The sequence below is a fragment of the Oculina patagonica genome, chromosome 5 (genome assembly GCF_052425735.1).
Source record: "Oculina patagonica isolate OP01 chromosome 5, crgOcupat, whole genome shotgun sequence".
Classification (NCBI taxonomy): Eukaryota; Metazoa; Cnidaria; class Anthozoa; order Scleractinia; family Oculinidae; genus Oculina; species Oculina patagonica.
Window position 1 is genome coordinate 21,453,937 of NC_135762.1, and position 19,016 is coordinate 21,472,952.

The 19,016-nt window shown below is 40.1% G+C and overlaps 3 protein-coding genes across 4 annotated transcripts in view; 1 reads left to right on the forward strand and 2 right to left on the reverse strand.

The window, feature by feature from the left end:
• The window catches only part of LOC144653267 (ataxin-10-like), a 45,296-nt gene that overhangs the window by 12,462 nt on the left and 13,818 nt on the right, over positions 1-19,016 (forward strand). The window contains exons 10-13 of one of the 2 annotated variants that reach the window (XM_078513220.1): positions 164-275; positions 902-1,071; positions 12,761-12,824; positions 18,022-18,247. In XM_078513220.1, the coding sequence (XP_078369346.1) occupies positions 164-275; positions 902-1,071; positions 12,761-12,824; positions 18,022-18,200 (525 nt within the window). In that variant the 3' untranslated portion in view covers positions 18,201-18,247. Of the gene's footprint in view, positions 1-163; positions 276-901; positions 1,072-12,760; positions 12,825-18,021; positions 18,248-19,016 lie in introns of those variants that run through there. The other variant, XM_078513219.1, reaches the window with a different exon arrangement.
• On the reverse strand, positions 2,025-4,742 carry LOC144653251 (holothin acyltransferase-like). Its single transcript, XM_078513201.1, has one exon. The coding sequence runs from the start codon at positions 4,724-4,726 to the stop codon at positions 3,536-3,538; it is 1,191 nt and encodes a 396-aa protein (XP_078369327.1). The 5' UTR covers positions 4,727-4,742; the 3' UTR covers positions 2,025-3,535.
• On the reverse strand, positions 14,409-16,144 carry LOC144653270 (uncharacterized). Its single transcript, XM_078513225.1, has 2 exons — positions 15,841-16,144; positions 14,409-15,210 (listed from the first exon to the last, which is right to left on the reverse strand). Exons 1-2 carry the CDS (start codon positions 15,854-15,856, stop codon positions 14,660-14,662), a joined length of 567 nt encoding a protein of 188 aa, XP_078369351.1. The 5' UTR covers positions 15,857-16,144; the 3' UTR covers positions 14,409-14,659.

Sequence of the window (19,016 nt, forward strand, 5' to 3'; positions counted from 1 at the left end):
CAGATGCACATACATAGCCCTTGGTTCTGCACACATTGCACTATCTGCATGCATTGCAGACCTAAATGCCAGAGACTATGTAAAGACATACTTGTTTGGAGCAGAACTTTCTTAAAATGCTGTTAAAACCATGTAAAAATAATTGGAGCCTTTCTGTGTGTAGTTTCAGGTATTGATAGTCACCCGGCTGTTAAGCGTGCTCTCTGCCAGTACTGGACTGCAGTCAAACCTGACTGACCTGCAAGAAAGAACCTCATTACTGGTTACATGCATAGGTTGGTTAAATAAAATACAGAAATAAATCACTGTATTTAAGTGTCCAATGTAAATAAATAACAAAATATTGTAAATGAAACTGGCCGGAGGCTGACTATTTGGCTATTTACAGCGCATGGAGGACCACTGAACACAGATCTGTCTGGCAGGGCTCAAAATAATTTTCGGATAGATTTTAGCTCAGTCACGTGTTGTTTCTAACCAGTCAAAATATAGAAAATAGCAATTTTAAACTACCATTCGTTTCTGCTGTTCGAAAGATCGTCTTCGCTTTCGTGGCATAAAAAGACCCGCTATTTCTTCACTGTTTTTCCTGCAATTTCTTGAATAGATTGCTTCCTAAGGCCCTTGTAAATGTAAATTTGTATCAGAAATGTTTGTTGTATCAGAAATTTATTTTTTTCTCTCGTCATGATATCAGTTACCAAGTACATGACCGGTCAAAATGACCGGCAAACCAAAACTTTGTCCGGACAAATTGTCATCTTGACTGGACATTGTCCGTCGGCCGGCCATTACATAAACAAGCACATCAGCACATAAACAAGAATCAGTGCTGTAAGCACTTGTATTTACGCAAGTTGGAAAGGTCCCTTAACTTTGGTTTAAAAAAATACGCTTGCAGGTTTATTAAAGGAAACAGCTAAGCCTGAGGCCAGGGAAACGTTCAGCAATGTGAGCTCAATTCCACAGGGTGTGGACTCTGGGGAACTGAGTCCTAGTCATGGCTTTCAGAGAGATCTGGTGCGAGTTATTGGGAATATGTGTTACCGGCACCCAGCCAATCAGAATAAGGCAAGCTATCTTTTGTGCTTTGAAGTTAAATCTAAAGTTAAAATTTTCAAAAAGACTAAACATGTGTTAGATGTGTAATATCCATTGTCATTTGCAAATTGAATGAAGTTCAAATTATATTATATATCCTTCTGAAGTGTGAAAAAAAGCTGCCACTACTTAATCTTTTGAATTTCGATTTCTCCCACCTCCAAGGTAAACGAAAATTGGTTAAAAAAATCGGGGGTAAAATTGCATTATTTGACTTATCGAAGCAAATTCAAGGGAAACTACCTTTGGTTTGAGTTATCCGGGGGTTCAAGAAATCGGAAGGCTTGGGGAACAACTTTATATAGCTACCTTAAAGTAATTATTATAATTGTTTTCCTGTTCGTAAATTATGTGTTATAAATTATGAAAGGGGTGAGGCTGGGCTGCTCGCAGGCTTTCATGTTTGGGTTTTGCACTGCTCTCTTTTCTGAGTTTCACGTTGGCTTTCAAGCGAGCGAGTTATTAGCCGGCAGGGCTTTTAAGCAGATCAGAGCAACTTTCTGACAGGCAATTATTTTATTGCCAGCAGTTCACTTTCACTTCCACTTTTTTCTTCCTTGTCTGAGACTTGTTCTTGTCTTGTCTGAGAATCGCAACTTCGCATGTTAATTATTTTTTCTTTTCACGAGTTTTGTGCACGAAAAAAAGAAGCGAATAAATCTTTACTTACATCAATGACCATCATAATAAATGGCGCTTGGGAAAATAGTGAGAAGTTTGATATGTTTCGAACTATTGCTTTGAAGCAATTCTATCACTTTACATTTTCTTTACGAATTAAGGAACGAACTCTTAATTGATTAAAATCGAAACATTATCCTCATCTTTTAATATTGTGAAGAAACGTTAATCTAATTATATTCCAATTCGCTCAACCGAATATAAATATTTATCATTTAATAAGCAACCATTTAGGGGTGTGTCAACACGAGCCGTGTGCGACCCTCTTTATTATGTCTTTAATAAGAATTACATAATAATAAATTATACAAACAATATATGCGCGGAATTACGAAAACTAACAGTGCAACTGAATAATAACTATAAATGTAGTATAAAGTTTGCAAAAATCTGAACATCAGCTAGTATAATATTAATACTAGTGGTAACCACAGGTTAGAAAGTGCGGGACTTGACGCACTTAGAAAAGGTACTGGTACGAGAGTGCGTAATTTTAGATGGCAGTGTCAATAAATAAATGATAAAATGGACAAAAGACAATTATCCCGAGTAACGCGTCACGCAAGGAATGCATGTTTTTATCGTTTTGGGAAGTGTAATCGAGCACGCGGTGTGAATTGAGATGTGATTTTTCTCAGTCGGTAAACTCGCTATGTTGTGCTCGCCTTTTATTAACGTGGCGCGATTAATGATAAATCACGCTTAATTGCCGCTAACTGTAACCGGCCGCGAACCAGTCAGAGTTGTTTTTTGTCGGATTGACAGTTTAGTGAACTGTAGTCGAGCACGCGGTGTGAATTGAGATGTGATTTTCCTCGGTCGATAAACTCACTATGTTGTCAGTGTTATAACGAATTTCTCGAGAATAACCGTTGTTGGAATCATTCGCTTTGCCGTGGTTTATGCGTGATACAATCAGAGCAAATTTTCGCAAAAGCAACACCCGTAAAACACGTCTGCAAATTGTAATGTTTGCAATCTTCCATGTGACAGAAGCCTAGATCTTATGTGACAATCGTTCTTGGAGAACAGATTTTCTCTTCCGGTGTTACGACAAACTGTCGTGATTGACACATTTTTCGCATTCCGATCGTTCTTAGTGGAAGAACAAAATTTTCAACTTCCGTTTTCGGTTCGCTTTCTATTAACGTGGCGCGCACGCGTAAAACGCAATCCGCTGGTCACTGTCAAGATTAGGGTTGCGGGCCTCTCTTGGGCCCGCAATAATCAATCAATTTATTAAAGTCATAACGCGGGATGAGGTTGCCCTCCCTATCCGAGCCAGAGGCTCATGTATAAAGCGCATGATAGTAACCAAAATTAAGTTTAAAAACAAGGGGAACTTGACAAGCCAATAATATGATAAGCAAATACTCGAATACGCTATTCGACCTTAGTCAATGGGTTCATTGGGTATTTAATTTAGAGGGCAAAGAAGCGGTTGTATGAGTCGAATAAATATAAACGGAGACAATGCGATTATATATAATACAACACCCCGCTAATGAAGCAGTGTGACAACATGCCACATAGCACCCCCCGAAACGAGGTTACGTAAACCACTATAAATACATTTGACTTTCATTTTTGAGCGGCCCTAGGCTCTGGGCCAAACTTTTTCCCATTGTCAACCCAAAGATAACAAACTGTTTTTGTAAAAAACGAACTAAATCACGGTTGACATGATGAAGTGCGTGTATACCAGAGGTGGAAACGGACCTTAACCCCCCCCCCCGGGGGCCCCCCCGGGACCTTAACCAAGTTGAGTAGAAGTGTAACCGAACCATTTATCAAAACATACATCAGGAGGATCATTTATAACCATATACACCAGCTCATACGATCGCTTTCCTTGAAGCCTTTCGCACAGTTCAGTGGCCTTCTTTGTAGGGGCGTCAATACAGACCAATGGAGAAGGTTCCTCTTGTCGAAGAAGCTCTTCAAACACTGCTTTTAACAACTTCTCTGCAATTGGCTCGGAATCTGCAAAGAGCGGTCCTATCTTGTAACCTTCTTCTTTGACAAACATTGGTCGGGCAACTGTATAACCCACGATAGAACCTTCACTGTTGATGGCTACACGTACGTGCCTGCCTGTCATGCGTAACCATTTCGATAAGAACGCGTGACGTTCAAAGCCAAACACTTCAGTGTCGTACGCGAAAAGCGCTTCTAGATTCACTTCTTCAGTGCGTTTGATTTTCACAGGAGATCTCTCCGATGTTCCAGAGAAGCGGGTTATAGCGGTTGGAAGGTGAAAGACGAAGGTTGCACCATAAAACTGACTGCGAAATCCCTTACGTTTGTTCACTTCTTCCGACTGCACCGCTGATATTACTCCAATGCTGCGGAACTGCCTCATGTGTCCTATAGCAGCGTCATCAATCTTCCTGCCATATCCCCTTCCTCTGTATTCCTTGTTCACGATGTAACACCCACCAAAAGCAAAGCTTTCACCATATTTAGTCAGGGTGATACAACATATAGGTTTCCCGTTCAACTCGCCAACAAAAGCCGCAGTTGGATCACAGACCAGAAAACATTCGGCATCTTTTAGACCCGGCCGCCAGCCTTCCTTGACCATCGCATTTATTATGACGCTTTCGTACTCTTCTTCTGTCTCAATAAGGCGAATTTTGAAGTCTTCCATGACAGACAGGTCTTCCATGGCAGACAAGCGCGTATGGGGTTTTGAAAACTGCGAACAGACTGCTTGTTTTACTAGCGTGCGACGAGAATACGCCAAGGCAAAGCGACTGATCCTAAGACTGATAGATAGGCGAGCGGCGAAACCGCGAGCAACGAGATGCGCCATTCCCTTCTGGCGGAGTAAACACACGAGCAAAGTACAAAGTAACAAAGGATAGCTGACTTGTTTGAAAATTCGAGACCGAGACGTAAATGATTTAGAAAATCCGAGAGAGTGCTGTGAAATCCAATCCATACCTACAGGTATTAATTGACTTGCATACTATTTTAAGACCGAAGAATCTAGTACTGAACACAGGCGGCCCAAGCTCACAATAAGAGGAGTTTATACAGTAATTCATATGTTAATTGTATGCAAAAACGTGACTCTCGCCTTGCACCATATGGAGGTGTTGTGTTACGGCGGGTTGCACTTATGTTTATGTAAAAGCCAAGCTCTCGATGATGAGATTTTACTCTAATTTAAAATTACCCAGAAATATGTTGCAATTTTTAAATGAAAATCAATTTTCCCTATCGCGCCGTCTTATTTGATGTAAACAGACAATTAGCCGATTTATTTGTGCGGTAAGCCTGACATGTTCGTGCGCGATAAGGCTAAGGGCTCCGCACGCGAGCGGTGTTTTGTTACATGATGACCGTTGTCCGTTGGGTCGAATGTAAATTTCAAAAATATAAGGATTTGTATGGAACGAAACGAAGGTGGTTAGCAAGCCAAATATGTTGGAAAATTTTTCAATAAAAATGACTTACCTTCCTCTACGACGCTGTTGGTGAAGTTTGTGTCCTCCCTGAGGCAGCGCGAAAAAAAAATCGGCTAAAATGGCATTAAATCGCCAACGAACTGCCCAGGGAGGACGCAAACTTCACCAACAGCGTCGTAGAGGCAAGGTAAGTCATTTCTTTTTGAAAAATTTTTCAATATATTTGGCTTGCTAACCACCTTCATTTCGTTCCATACAAATCCTTATATTTTTGAAATTTAAATTCGACTCAACGGTCATCATGTAACAAAACACCGCTCGCGTGCGGAATCCTTATATTTAGAAATTTACACTGCACACAACTGTCTTACTGTCATCATGTAACAAAACACCGCTCGCGTGCGGAGCTCTCAACCTTATCGCGCACAGACATGTCAGGCATACCGCACAAATAAATCGGCTAATTGTTGTTTCAAAATCGCCAAAACACCACGAATCGAGAAAAAAACATCAAATAAGACGGCCCGATAGGAAAAATTGATTTTTATTTAAAAATTGCAACATATATCTGGGTAATTTTACATTAGGGTAAAATCTCATCATCGAGAGCTTGGTTATCATAAGTGCAACCCGCCGTAACACAACACCTCCATATGGTGCAAGGCGAGAGTCACGTTTTTGCATACAATTAACATATGAATTACTGTATAAACTCCTCTTATTGTGAGCTTGGGCCGCCTGTGTACTGAACACTTATAACTTGAGAAAGTCAGAAAGGGCCAACGGACAACACAAAAAACCGGACCGGTGGACGATCAGCAAATTGTATAAATACTGTACGAACAAATTAAAAAACAGAAGGCGACCGTACGGTGGAGGGATAACTTGTATGATTGTATATTTTCTTCCAATATTTCGTCAGGCACGGCCTGACTTCATCAGGGAATGAACAACTTAGTAAAAATCGTTACAATTTAAACAACCAAGACTAAAGATAATAAGATTACAATTCAAAAATAACCGTTGAAATAGAACCAACGGAAAAACAAAATAAGATTATAATATAACAAGATAACGTATAACAAACGGTGATACTCTAAGTACATAATATGCTGTATTAAATTTCTTCTCTTCTGTTTATGCCCTTAGGTTCTAAGGTTTGACCCCTCTCGATAAGATACGCTTCCCTAGCTTTGCGTATAGCGTCACGGGATGGATGTATGAGTTCTAGTGGAATAAGTTCTATGTCGTTAGGCGAATGGTCGTCGGAAAGAAAATGGTCTGAGACCGCAGTTGGTCTGGAGGTGGGGGTGGGTCTGTCTACTGGTCGTCGGTGTTCGTTAAAGCGGTGTTTAAGTCGTCTTTTAGTTTTTCCTATAAATTGTTTGTTACGACGTCGACAGTGTACCATGTCTTTCCTCAAACACGAAATCCAGCGCGTTCACACTATAACACCCAACGAAGCACTCAATCCCAGTCAGACCACACCTGACCAACCCAGTCGCGTACCTCTTGTTATCACATACAACCCTGCCATTCGTTATTTTGTTTTTCCGTTGTTTCTATTTCAACGATTATTTTTGAATTGTAATCTTATTATCTTTAGTCTTGGTTGTTTAAATTGTAACGATTTTTACTAAGTTGTTCATTCCCTGATGAAGTCAGGCCGTGCCTGACGAAATATTGGAAGAAACTATACAAGTTAAATCCCTCCACCGTACGGTCAACCTTTCTGTTTTTTTAATCTAGTACTGCCTTTGGAATTTCGCCGACAAAAATTATTTCCTCGATTCCCTTTCGTCAGGGCTCCCTGACAGAACAGTCTTCGAATAACAGTCTGGTCTATTTTGAGGGCGATTAGCTCATGGATTACCAGCTGGAATATCATTATTTATTTCAATGGCTAAGCAATTTTGCAGTTTCAAATAAATGGGTCACGGCTACTCACTGAGTCGCGTGATTCAACCTTGGTTTGGGGACGTAGAAACCCAAAACTTTTTAATTGATAACAAAGAAATTTTTATAACTTGTTGACAATAAAAAGTCTAAAACAATTTAATAATAGCTAGTCTGCTGCACTTTTGACGAGGTCTGGCACCGCCACTGCGCGCGCAACATCGATCAACATTCTAATAAGACATCTAATAAGGACAAGACGACCGATGGTGTATTTATATAACATGTACGGGACAATTTTCAAAACTAGCTCCCGTGTGCCCTAGACAAATAATTATCTGAATAAATGGAATAGAATTACTATTCGTTAGGCGAACGTTAAAATTATTTTAAAAAATTGGGAGAGATCGGACAGCTATTACGATATCAGCCTCACATAATACTTGAATCTAAATGGCAGCAAGTTCGAAATAGATACCACAGGTAGCCCAAGCTCCTAAAGGAGCCGTCAACATGTAGACTACGGTACATATGACATTGCGTAATAACGTTATTATAAGGGTTTGTATGGGAATATAACGATCGCAAAAAATAATTCAAAATAAAGGGAAATATCCGATAAAATCGTCTTACCTATCCTCTTCTATGTAAACCTTGTGTTTCTATGCCGTTTGGGGGCGTTTTGAAGCGATTTCAGTGGGTTTTAGGTTCGCTGGTTTCCCAAACGGCATAGAAACACAAGATTTACATAGAAGAGGATAGGTAAGTCGATTTTATCGGCTATTTTCCCTTTATTTTGAATTATTTTTTACGATCGTTATATTCCCACACAAACCCTTATAACAACGTTATTACGCAATGTCATATGTCGACGGCTCCTTTAGGAGCTTGGGCTACCTGTGTAGATACAGGGCAGCAAAGGGGTTGTTGTGATCCCGTTTCACGCACAAACTTTAACCAAATTTACGCGTCACATATACTTGAAACGTTAACAGCAGAATTCACAAATCACATGTCTCTTCCAGGTATTTTCACGCGACACAGTATAATTGTTGCCCTATTTTCACGCGTCACGGACTAAGTTTTGCCCTTTTCACGTGTCACGCATAAACCCTTTGTCACCGTCTAGGTAGTCTTTCCTTGTCGAAGACTGTCAAAGACAAACAAACCTCTCAATGTGTGAAAACACAACAAAATGTTCAGCAATTTAAGCACCCAGCTTAAGCACCCTATTGGTTTGATCAATGGACTGAAGAACTCCTCGGGCGATTCGTCTTTCTCGATCGACTGGTTCCTTTGAAGGATTACGATGCATGACAATACTTTTGTAGCTGTACACCGTTCGGAAAACACGCAAACAGAATCATATAGTTTCAAGGTACCAACGTTTGGGTTTGTTTCAAGTTTTCCAATTTCAAATTACTGGAGCTATTATTAACTATGAAATGTTCGCAGTTAAGTCAATTGATCCAAACTCGCTTTAAAGATGAGTTCCAGTCCGTACTGCGCAATCTCGGCTGCAATGTTTATGTGAGCCCACACGAAGGAATGTTTACAAGCAAAACTAAAAATTCCGCGACAAACTTACCTTTTTCTTCATAATTAACGCCAGATATCCTTGCAGAACAAATAATAACGAGTAGAGGAACCTTGACGCTATTTCAAACCGACGTTTCAGCTCATCGGAAATTCTTGAACGAAACGAACTGTAATGGCGGACAAAAAAACTTCATGTCGGCTGTCACCGAAGTGTAACGTTTCAACGAATTCAAAACAAAAACGAAAACAAACCCCGAGTCTGCGCAGTACGGACTGGAAATCAGCTTTAAGGGAACGCTGAAGCTTAACAAGCGTTTCTTTTTCATTCATAAATAGAAATAGATATATATTATTAATACTTGTCTTTTTGTCGGTTTAGTCAAGACTCAAGGTGTGGGAATACTTGAAGTGATTCGCTCACCCCCTTTAGTGGGAATCGTATCATCTTTGGCTGTGTCGCTCGAAGAAAGATCTGTTTTAAAGACTTTGGAACGCATTTCCTAACTCTTTTTGTTTTATTTGAACCGAGACCCTCGACCAAAAAACAATCAAATCCGAGACTCCGAGACCTCGTATGATTTTTAAAGCCCTTTCCTGCGATCAGGCGTTTTTTTGTGTTTATTTTTTTATTTTTTTTGGAAAGCGTGATTCGCAGGCAAATCAAGCCCAGTCCAACATTTTCCCACATCCTACAAATGTTTTGACCGAAAACGGTATTTGTGTGATGTATTTCTTTTGGCTTTACACGAAATGTGATGTCGATCTCCAAACTCGAATTTTGTTAGGATGAATTGAATTCTTCTTGCATTAGTCAACGATCAACTCGCCAGAGGGATAGGAAAAGAGACGCATAATTTACCAATTGCTTTGTAAGTCGCGTTAGGAATAATCCTGGCGAACAGTCTTTCAGTCCGAGACCAACAAACGTTCAGTTCGGGCGAATAGGTTTCAGGCGAGATAACCTGTTACCTTAATAAGGAGAGCGTGCGCGAAAGTGTAATAGCAGCACAAAAACTCGAGGTCAACTCAAAGAAAGTACCTTTTAATCTAAAGATCCTAACCGAGTAAGTACAACAATTCAACTGACGCTATCACAAGTTTTCTCGAATAGTAATTAACCTAGAATTTACATATATTACTTGAAAGCGTGAACTCGCAGGAATTTCACACATTGGCTGCGGTCACATCTCGACTGCTAACTACTGTATAGTTAAGACGACGTTAACTATAATTAGCTATTTTGGTAATTGACCGCCTCTTCGTTCACCGTAACTATAGTTAGAAAATTTACGCCTCGCTGATCCAAAACAATACAGACTAACTATAGTTATGCCCAAGCAAGGTTCATGGGTTAGTCTTAAGTTTACGAACGAAAAACCAATCAGAATGCGACAATTCTTTTCGCACGTGCGAGATGAACATAAATATGCAAAACAAAGCATGAAGGGAAGGGAAAAAAATGAAAAACAATATGCCAAAACATTACATATCACCAATGTTAGCAAAAGTAAAGCTTGAATTCTTCGGCGTTTAGCATCCTTACTTCATTTTCTTTTCTTCAACGCCGAGATGCCGTGCAAAAATAGAAAAAAACAGAGCAACAATTAGACACAGATCAACAACAAGGGCTGTTATGAACTAATTTAAATTCGAAATTATACAAAAGCTAATCAGAACTAACTATAGTTAACTGCATTGGTGTGACCGCAAAGACGACCGAAAGCACTAACTATAGTTCGGTATGACGTCACGTAACTTGAGACTAACTATAGTTTAACTTTAGTTACGTCGTAGATGTGACCGCAGCCATTATGACACCCTCTCCTTTATAGCAGAAAAAGAAAATAAACACGTCAAATAACAAAAAAGTAAAGTCCTTATGCAGCAACAGTGCAAACAGTTCATGCTTGGGCACTCAGGCCAAAACATAGTCCTCAAGGTGTTTTGGGACTCGGCGGACTCGCTGAGATCGTCTTAACTCTGGTGCTTCCACAGGAGTAGCGGGCGGCTGAACTACAGTAGAACCTTGGGACGGAGCTTCAGCTGCAGCTTGGGACGGCAACTCGTGGGTTTCAGACACAGAATCTTGTGGCTCTCGTGGCTGTGGCTCGTTATACTGCTCCATGATCTTGAGTGTCGGCTGCTGTAGGAGCAGATTCGTTGGTCCTCCTTAGATGAACTCTAATTCTCCGAAGAACTCCTTGGGGAAGCTCCACTTCGTACGACCTTTCATCCAAACGCTTCTTGACAACGCCTTTCTGTCATTCCTTCTTTCCAACGTGCCAAGGCTTAACTCTTACAGGATCACCCTTCTCCAAAGGATCTAGGTCCTGGGTGCCTCTTTCGTAATAACAAGCTTGCTGTTGCTGGCACAGGCGAAGCTTGGTACGGGTTGTATCTTCATTAGCTACAGACGGCTTTAGTAGACCAGCAGACATGGGTAATGTTCTTCTATTTGGAAGTCGCTGAGGCGGGCTGATCTGAATTCCCGCAGGCGGTGTATTCCTGTGGTCAAGTAGAGCAAGAAACGCATCAGAACCAGCCTTCTTACACTTCACGAGGATCTTCTTTGCCTCCTTCACGGCACTTTCTGCTTTGCCATTGGACTGACTGTGACGTGGACTGCTAGTACGATGATCAAAATCCCATTCTTTTGAGAATTTCAGTCGCGAGACGTAAACTGCGGTCCGTTGTCGGTGACCAGCTGTTCTGGAATACCGTACCTTGCAAAAAAAGCGTGAACTCGCAGAAATTTCACACATTATGACAGAAAGCCACCGAGTTTCCAATTTCCTGCGTTCGTCTACGAACGCTGCATTTTGATTGGTCAGAAATGACAGACGGCGTTATTGTGACAAAAACCAAAGCGATCATAGTAAACTCGGGGTGACAAAGGCTGCTCGCAGGCTTAGGTGGGGCTTAGTAGAGGGGTAGCGTATTAAACAGTGGCAGTTTCTTGGGTCGATTTATTCTTGCCCTTTAAAGGCCTTTAAAGGGAAGAACAAAGAAACTGAAAACCCCCTTAATGGCCATAAATCGACCCAGAAACCTCACTGGAAACAAAGAAACAAACGGCTGAAGCGAGTTAAATTATTTCTTATTTAAAAATCGCCCGTACTCAATGTTTCTCCCCATACAAGTCCTTATATTTTGACAATAATTGTGTAATTAGATGTGTAACAGTACGGGCGTCGTCAAGTTTGGGCTACCTGTGCCCAACTTACAGCACAATAGACCTCCTTAACTACGTATGTAAATTGTCCATTTCAGATCATGTGATTTTCTCCAGAGAAATGTTCCTTTTTATCTGAAAATTAATAATTCATTTCAATGTTAATTTCAAAAAAAATATTTCTCAAGGGTAACTTCACGTGGTCTGAAATGGAACGAAGCTTAAGAGGTCTATAGCTAACTAAAGGCCGGTTTACGCGTTACGATTTGTTGGCCCGATTTCTTCCAAGCAAATTTACACGCTGCGATTCGTCGGCCGCTTTTTGTTTGAATGAAAATCGGCCCGATTTCTAAAATCTGTGACACTGCAACAGATTTTTAGGAAATCGGGCCGATTTTTAAATGCGCACTCATTTTCTTATCAAATCTGGGCCAAATCAGGCCGACAAATCGTAACGTGTAAACCGGCTTTGACAGAGCGTTTATAGTACAGTAAAAACCCGCGTATAAGAACCTAACATTTAAGAACCTGTTAGGCTAAAATTTCATTTTTAAGTACCCTTCACATAAGAACCATTTTAGGCAAAAAATTCTAAAACAGGTTCTTATTTTCAAAAAAGAAAAAAATAATCTTCTCAAAAGTATAGAATTAAAAAATCTTCTCAAAAATATACAGTGAAGGTTACAGTATAGGTTTGATTTTAACAGAAATAGTATAGTATCTTGCTTACCGAAGCCTCCAAGAATACTGTTATTGGACATTAAAGACCAGATCATTTAACAATTCTACTTTATTTCTTGAACATAAGTTAAGAACCTAATTAAGAACCTAGTTAGCCTAATTTTACCCTAAATACCATTTATATAAGAACCTGTTTAGGCTAACTTGAAAAAACCTAGGTTCTTATACGGGGGTTTTTACTGTATATCTAACAGTTTGTGTTAATACATGGTGACAGGTGCGAGAGCTTGAAGGGATTCCTTTGTTACTGGATCACTGCAATGTGGATGATCATAATCCTTGTATCCTTTACTTAGTTCAATTGATTACTGTTACTAACATCAGGTGTGTGTGTAATACATTGTTACCTTAAATTTCATCGTTTTTCTATTTACCACCCTGAAAGGTAAAAGCGAAACTTTTGTTTACAGACTAATGAAAGCCAAGTCTGAAACATTTCTTACTTAGGTCTTTCCCATAAGCAGAGGGTTCTCCTTCTGCTAGATACTTTTAGACACGGTAATAAAGTTCTTTCGTTCGTCCGTTCGTTCGTCCGTTCGTCCGTTTGTTCGTTCGTTCGTTCACCCGTTTGTTCGTTCGTTCGTCTTTCGTTCGTTCTGTCGTTTGTTCGTTCGTCTTTCGTTCGTTCGTTCGTTCTTTCGTTTGTTCGTTCGTCTTTCGTTCGTTCGTTCGTTCGTTCGTTTGGTTCGTTCGTTCGTTCGTTCGTTCGTTCATTCGTTCATGAAATCTTACGGTAGCGCGACAAATAAAGAGGCCTACCGAGAATCTCAGTTTTTAAAATCAATAAAAATCAGTTTTTATAATTAGTTTCAATCTTGAACAGTTTTGACCAATCATTCTCTCCTGCAGTTGACATTTTTTGTGTTTTTCTACTGCGTCTAATCATTTTACGTTTCACTTGATTTTGAAAGGGTCTAATTACGGATTCACCGCGGTCAAACGTCTCAGGCAGGTTTTCTTTCCATTTCGCCGTTTTTTTGTTTAAATTGAAGTGATTACTAGCAAAGATAGATAAAAATAGTTGCTGAGTGAAAGCATAATCCCATTCCCTCAGGTAAATCAGTGTTTTCACTTTTTAAATGTTTCGCATCCGAACCAGAGGTGCTTTGACAAATGGCGCCGACAAGTCCGCATATCGCTATTTTCAAACACGTAGAACTTTTTTAGTAAAGCTCCAAAAAACTTAGTAAACCCTTAGGATACCGGTTATGTATCGAACTTTGAACTGTGAAAATTAAAACCTTATCTTTGCAGTACTTTTCTTATTTTTTGCATATTTCTGTCGTTTGACCGCGGTGGAAATTACGGATGCCGCATCTTAAAAAAGGACCAAGTTTGCTGTTCCTAATCAGTCGTAACCATCTTTGTATATTGTCTGTTTGTTGTATCACTTCTTAGGTATTGTTGCTTTCTTCTTTTGTGGTCTAGCTTAGGAAACTATTATTTTGAAGTTCCTTCAGTTTAAAAGTAATTTTGTACTTAAGAAAAATCACTCAAAATATAGCGACATGTCTTGTTTAAGACCATTTCGCATCAGCCTCAGGATGCAGTCGATTATCATCGCTTACCGTCGCTTTGTGCGTTACCCGACGATCGTCCTTCGGGGTGAAAATCCGATTATATGCGTCAAACTGCTGTATGAACCTTGTTAATGAGCTATCATTAATTGAACTTTTTGTGATACTTAGAATACTCAAAAGAGGTAAAAGTTAATGTTAAAGCCTTCTGTCGAGCCAAATGACTCATCATGCCGGAGCTTATCCTGGTTATTGTAGCATTAAGCGGATGGGAGTATTTCTATCCCCCCCCCCCCCCCCCCGGATGGTCCATGGCAGGGTTACCCCCAACAACAAAATTTGCTGGTACCCATTTATACACCTGGGTGGATAGAGGCACTATGAGAGTGAAGTGTCTTGTCCAAGATTCGATCCGAAAAATTCCATACTGATGACGTAAATCTACAGAGATCATTGTATCGTCTCTGATTGGTTGTAACGTGCGTGCGTTAATTTAAAACCGAGCAACAGCCAATCAGAACGCTAAATGAGTGTCTGCAGGGTAACGTCATCAGTATGTAATTCTTTGGTACTACTGTCCAGATAATCGTTCCGTCAAGTCAGCGAACATATACTTTCCATTCGTCTCCAGGAGATCCTTGTTTTACGTTATCTTCGCAGAAATAATCGTTATTGTACATGGCTACAATGTCGGGTGTTCTATCGGGCGGTTTCCACACAACAAGCCGGACGTACATATTTGTTGGATACGTTTTGTTTTTCCCCCAGAAATCGGAGTTAAAAGGGACGCCCCATTCAGCGCATTTACGGGAAAGGGTCGAGTTGTCATCCGGGAACGTTGAAAACGAATCGCACGCCTGGGGTGGGGTAGTGGTAATGCCAGTAAAGTACTGAAGCACCGCCTCCCCCAGGGGATTTTTCTTGGTTGCAACGTGAAACACTTTTCCTGGATTCTTCTTGTGACAATAAAACCTCATCTGTTCGAAGCCCATGTCCGTTCTGAGGTCCAACAAGCCATTCATCTTAAGCACGTGGTAATTCGAGCCGTAGTTTGTAAGTTGTTCTCTGTAGTCTGTGACTTGAGTCGTTTGTTCATTAGATATCACTGAGCCATCAGTCAGCTTTACTCGTCTGACCAGCGTCCACCCTCCTGAAGAAACAAAGTAAACAAGGACACTGAATTGAATGTAAAATCATTTTCAAGAGCTGGCCCCGGTTGTTCGAAGGGTGGATAACGCTATCGACTTGGTAAATCACTATCCAGCAGATAGACAAAACATACTACGCTATCCAGTGGACAGCGATTTATTCAGTGGATAGCGTTATCTACCCTTCGAACAACTGGGGCCCGGTCGGCAACTGTTTGGCAACTTTTCATCTTTCGAGCAACTTTTTGCAATTTCTAGTCCGAAGATTGTCCGGGTGTTATTCGAAGACCATACAAACGTTTCCGAACATTTTTCGAACTTTTCCGAAGATAAGCGAAATTTGCCAAAGATTACCGAGAAAGTTTAGAGGATGCTTTAACTTTCTCATCATTTCAGCATTAACTTAGCAATCTTACCTTTAAAGGGAAATTAGCATATATTTGGAGAATTTTCTTATTTAAAGAAAACGTTTTGGATTTTTCGAAGCAACTTTCCAGCAACTTTTTCGATATTGAAGCAACTTGGAGCAACTTTTTGGGAAATCTCTAGCAACTTGTGGAAAACCCAAGAGAGAATTGGCCATTGTTATTGCCCAGCATATTATTTTCTTCTGTATAACTTATTTGTCTTACCGTTGTCGGTTGTCATGTCACAATAAACTTTGATCGGGTTCCCGGATGCATCTGGATCAATCCAGAATTCACCATCCCCCACTGCGTGTCTTCGCTTTGTCGTATGTCTTTGCACGAGCTTCCTGGGGCCCAGTTTGTGGAACCTTTTTTCACTAAAAATTAATATATCAGTGTGAGACTAATTCGTTTTCTTTCTTATGTCTTTGTGACTTTAATGTGCCAAATATTGCTGAAGGAAAGCGTATTCCCTCGGTTTTCAATTCTAGTTCGCGTACAAAGCGAGGTGTTAATGTAAATGTTGAATTTTTTCCTTCTCATACCCCCTTTCCCCAAAGAATTTTCATTCAGAACTACGTTACCTCTTTAGTTTGTTTCTTTCCGACCAAATTTAAATTGATAATTTATTGGTTAGTTCGACTCCTCTGAAGTCAGTGTTTCGCTTCAATTTATCATTGTTACACGATGTAAATAATTAATGATGTCAAAACGAAAAGACAAGAAGTATTTTTTAAGATCGATTCTCAACTTGCCTACTTTACAGGTCTTGTAAGAAAAAGTCCAGAACCAAGGAAATTTGTTGATAGCCAGTTTTCCTTTGTGTTGGAAACAGAAATCTAAGAGTCATCTAAGGAATTAACTTTTGGTGTCTTACGGTCGCAAAGGAAAAAGAAAAATGAAAAAATGCTACCCTGTTGTTGCTTCAAACATGAGTCAAACGGAATAATCTACGTTTTTGTGGGACAAAATCCTCCAGTTGACTATTCTCTCTTTTCTCATCAACATTCGTCACTTAACCATCGATTGAGATTTTTATGACGAAATCCTTTCAAGAGGATCAATTTTATGTTTGTAGTCGCTTAACCCTCATAACATTTTCCATGTAGGTCGAATCCTCGCAGCTTGTGAAATCTTCAGCTTGAGTCGCTTGTGTAGCCGTGTTCATTTCACACCTCTTTGCCGCACCAGAAAAAAAATTAACGCTGTGGCAAGAACTCTCTCTGGCACAATTCATATAACAATGGCTCAAACTTACGGCCTGAATTTCCTTGTACTTGTGGTTCAAAAGGCAAAATCCTCTTTGCTCGTGAGCTTCCTTGCAATCCTCGTCATCTTTACCACGGACAGTCAAACAAACTAAAGCCAGAGAGAGAAGATGAACGCCGAAAGCGCTTTTCATGCTTTCCTTTTTCAAGAGCCTAGGAAGAAATGAAGACTTAATTGAACAAGCACTGTGAGAAAAACTGCAAGAACTGCGAAAGGCGTATGTCTTCACGGTGTTTATTAACTGCGTGAAACAATGTTATGTTCAACAGATGTTTGAGTCGCTTAGTTTCTCATCAAGTCTTTGTTAACTTTTTATTATTTTTTCGAAGGCAACTCACTCAAGTTTTGTTGTGTCTTAAGATTGCTTTAAACCTTTGCGCCGACACAGTGTTCGTTTAGCCCCCTAAGGGTGCATTGTTCAAGTGAAGTACCAAAATCTGTGAATTAGTTTCAAGTTTATAATACGAATAAACGTGTAAAGAAACTTCTTTTCGTAAGCGAACCAGGTATAAGAATACAAACAATAGTCACTGTAAAAACTTCGATGAATTATTAATTCGTTCGACGAAGGAACTATAGTCTTTTCTGGACATTTCTGTGAGAACAATTTCACTTCTAAACTGACTGGGTCAAACGAAGACGAGAGTTGACAAGACTTTAAATTCTTGTTCGTGTTTGTTCTGACATTCCTATACGGTGACTCTCGTGCGCTCCTCGGGCCACTGTCGTGCACTCCCGGCGACACTAGTACGCTCGGCGACTCTCGGGTGCTTTCACCAAATTCAGTTGAACAACTCCAATTTTTCTTCAGAATTATTGAGAGTTTTCTCTTGTTTGGCCCCAGGCTGTTGATAGTTTCTGAGAGTTAAACAATCTGTTTGTGTAATATTTACTCGCAGCGTGTTTTGCTTAGGCTTAACGCATTTAGCCACGAAGCTTAAGATCCAAGTTCAGCACACCCCGTTTTTTCCGCTTTGACTGATAAAATGCTCTTCCTAGAAAATCGGAAACTAAGGGACTTCTTCCCGATTTTTCTACGAAGATCGAAGGAAACTTTACTCGCATGGTATTGGTTCGTCTGTTTCCAGTTTTGTTATAAAAGGAATTTTTTGTCATCAACCTTGACCTTATTTTCAGATATCTGTCAGTGGGCCATCTTCGCCATTAGAAACCTTCTGGAGAACAACATAGAAAATCAGAACATTGTTTCATCAATGGATCCTCGAGGACTCGCTGACACATCAAGATTACGACAGTTTGGAGTCGAGGCTGTTGAATTGGACAATGGAAGAATCAAGCTTGTCCCGATAACATGATCCACGCAGAAAATAAAAATATCGAAAATAAATTTTATGAAATTCCTTATTGTTTTGTTCATTGCGTTTTAAACATGCTTTCCAGGCCAGGCTCGAGGTGAAAAATATACCACTGTTTCAGAGAGCTAAGGAGGTCAGGATGGATTGCTGAAACTCTGTTATCTGTTAAATTTTCGCCGATTTCTCAGCTTTCAGTTTAAATGTCAGCCAATTTTTCAGCTGTCAATAAATGTTGTTATCTTAGATCTCAGATATCAGTTAAAAAACGGGTCATTTCTCAGCTGAGCTGACAAACTTAGCTATCACGGTTAAAACCCATCCAGAACTATTGTTGACTTCAGGGAAGTCATTAATATATCTACAAGACTCTTTGACACAGAGGCAAACGAGAATTTTAGGGGAGGGTTGGGGGGCTTATATTGAAATGACGGGAACGCTCTTCGAAATATTTCAGTCAAAAGAGCGTTCAAGTTTTGGGCGTGGCTCATGTTCACGTTGGCCACAACGAGGTACCAGTTCAAAAATCTGATATTGGTGAGAATAAGTCCGGCGAAGAAAAGATTTTAATAATGGCAGTTTTTGTGTGGACTTTAAAGTCTACACATTGTTGTCATGCAGTTTTTTCCGATTGGGGGGTCACTTTCCGTGATAACTCGGGTTAGTGCTTTCGGAAGTTTTCGACAGTGATCGGAGAATCCGAAGTTTCGGTGAGATGGGCAGCCAAGGCAGTAAACCCAGAAATTCGATCAGTATCGAGTAAGTCGCACTTTATTCTTGAATCTAGAAGCCTTTTTGACACATCTTTCGAAGAGCGTG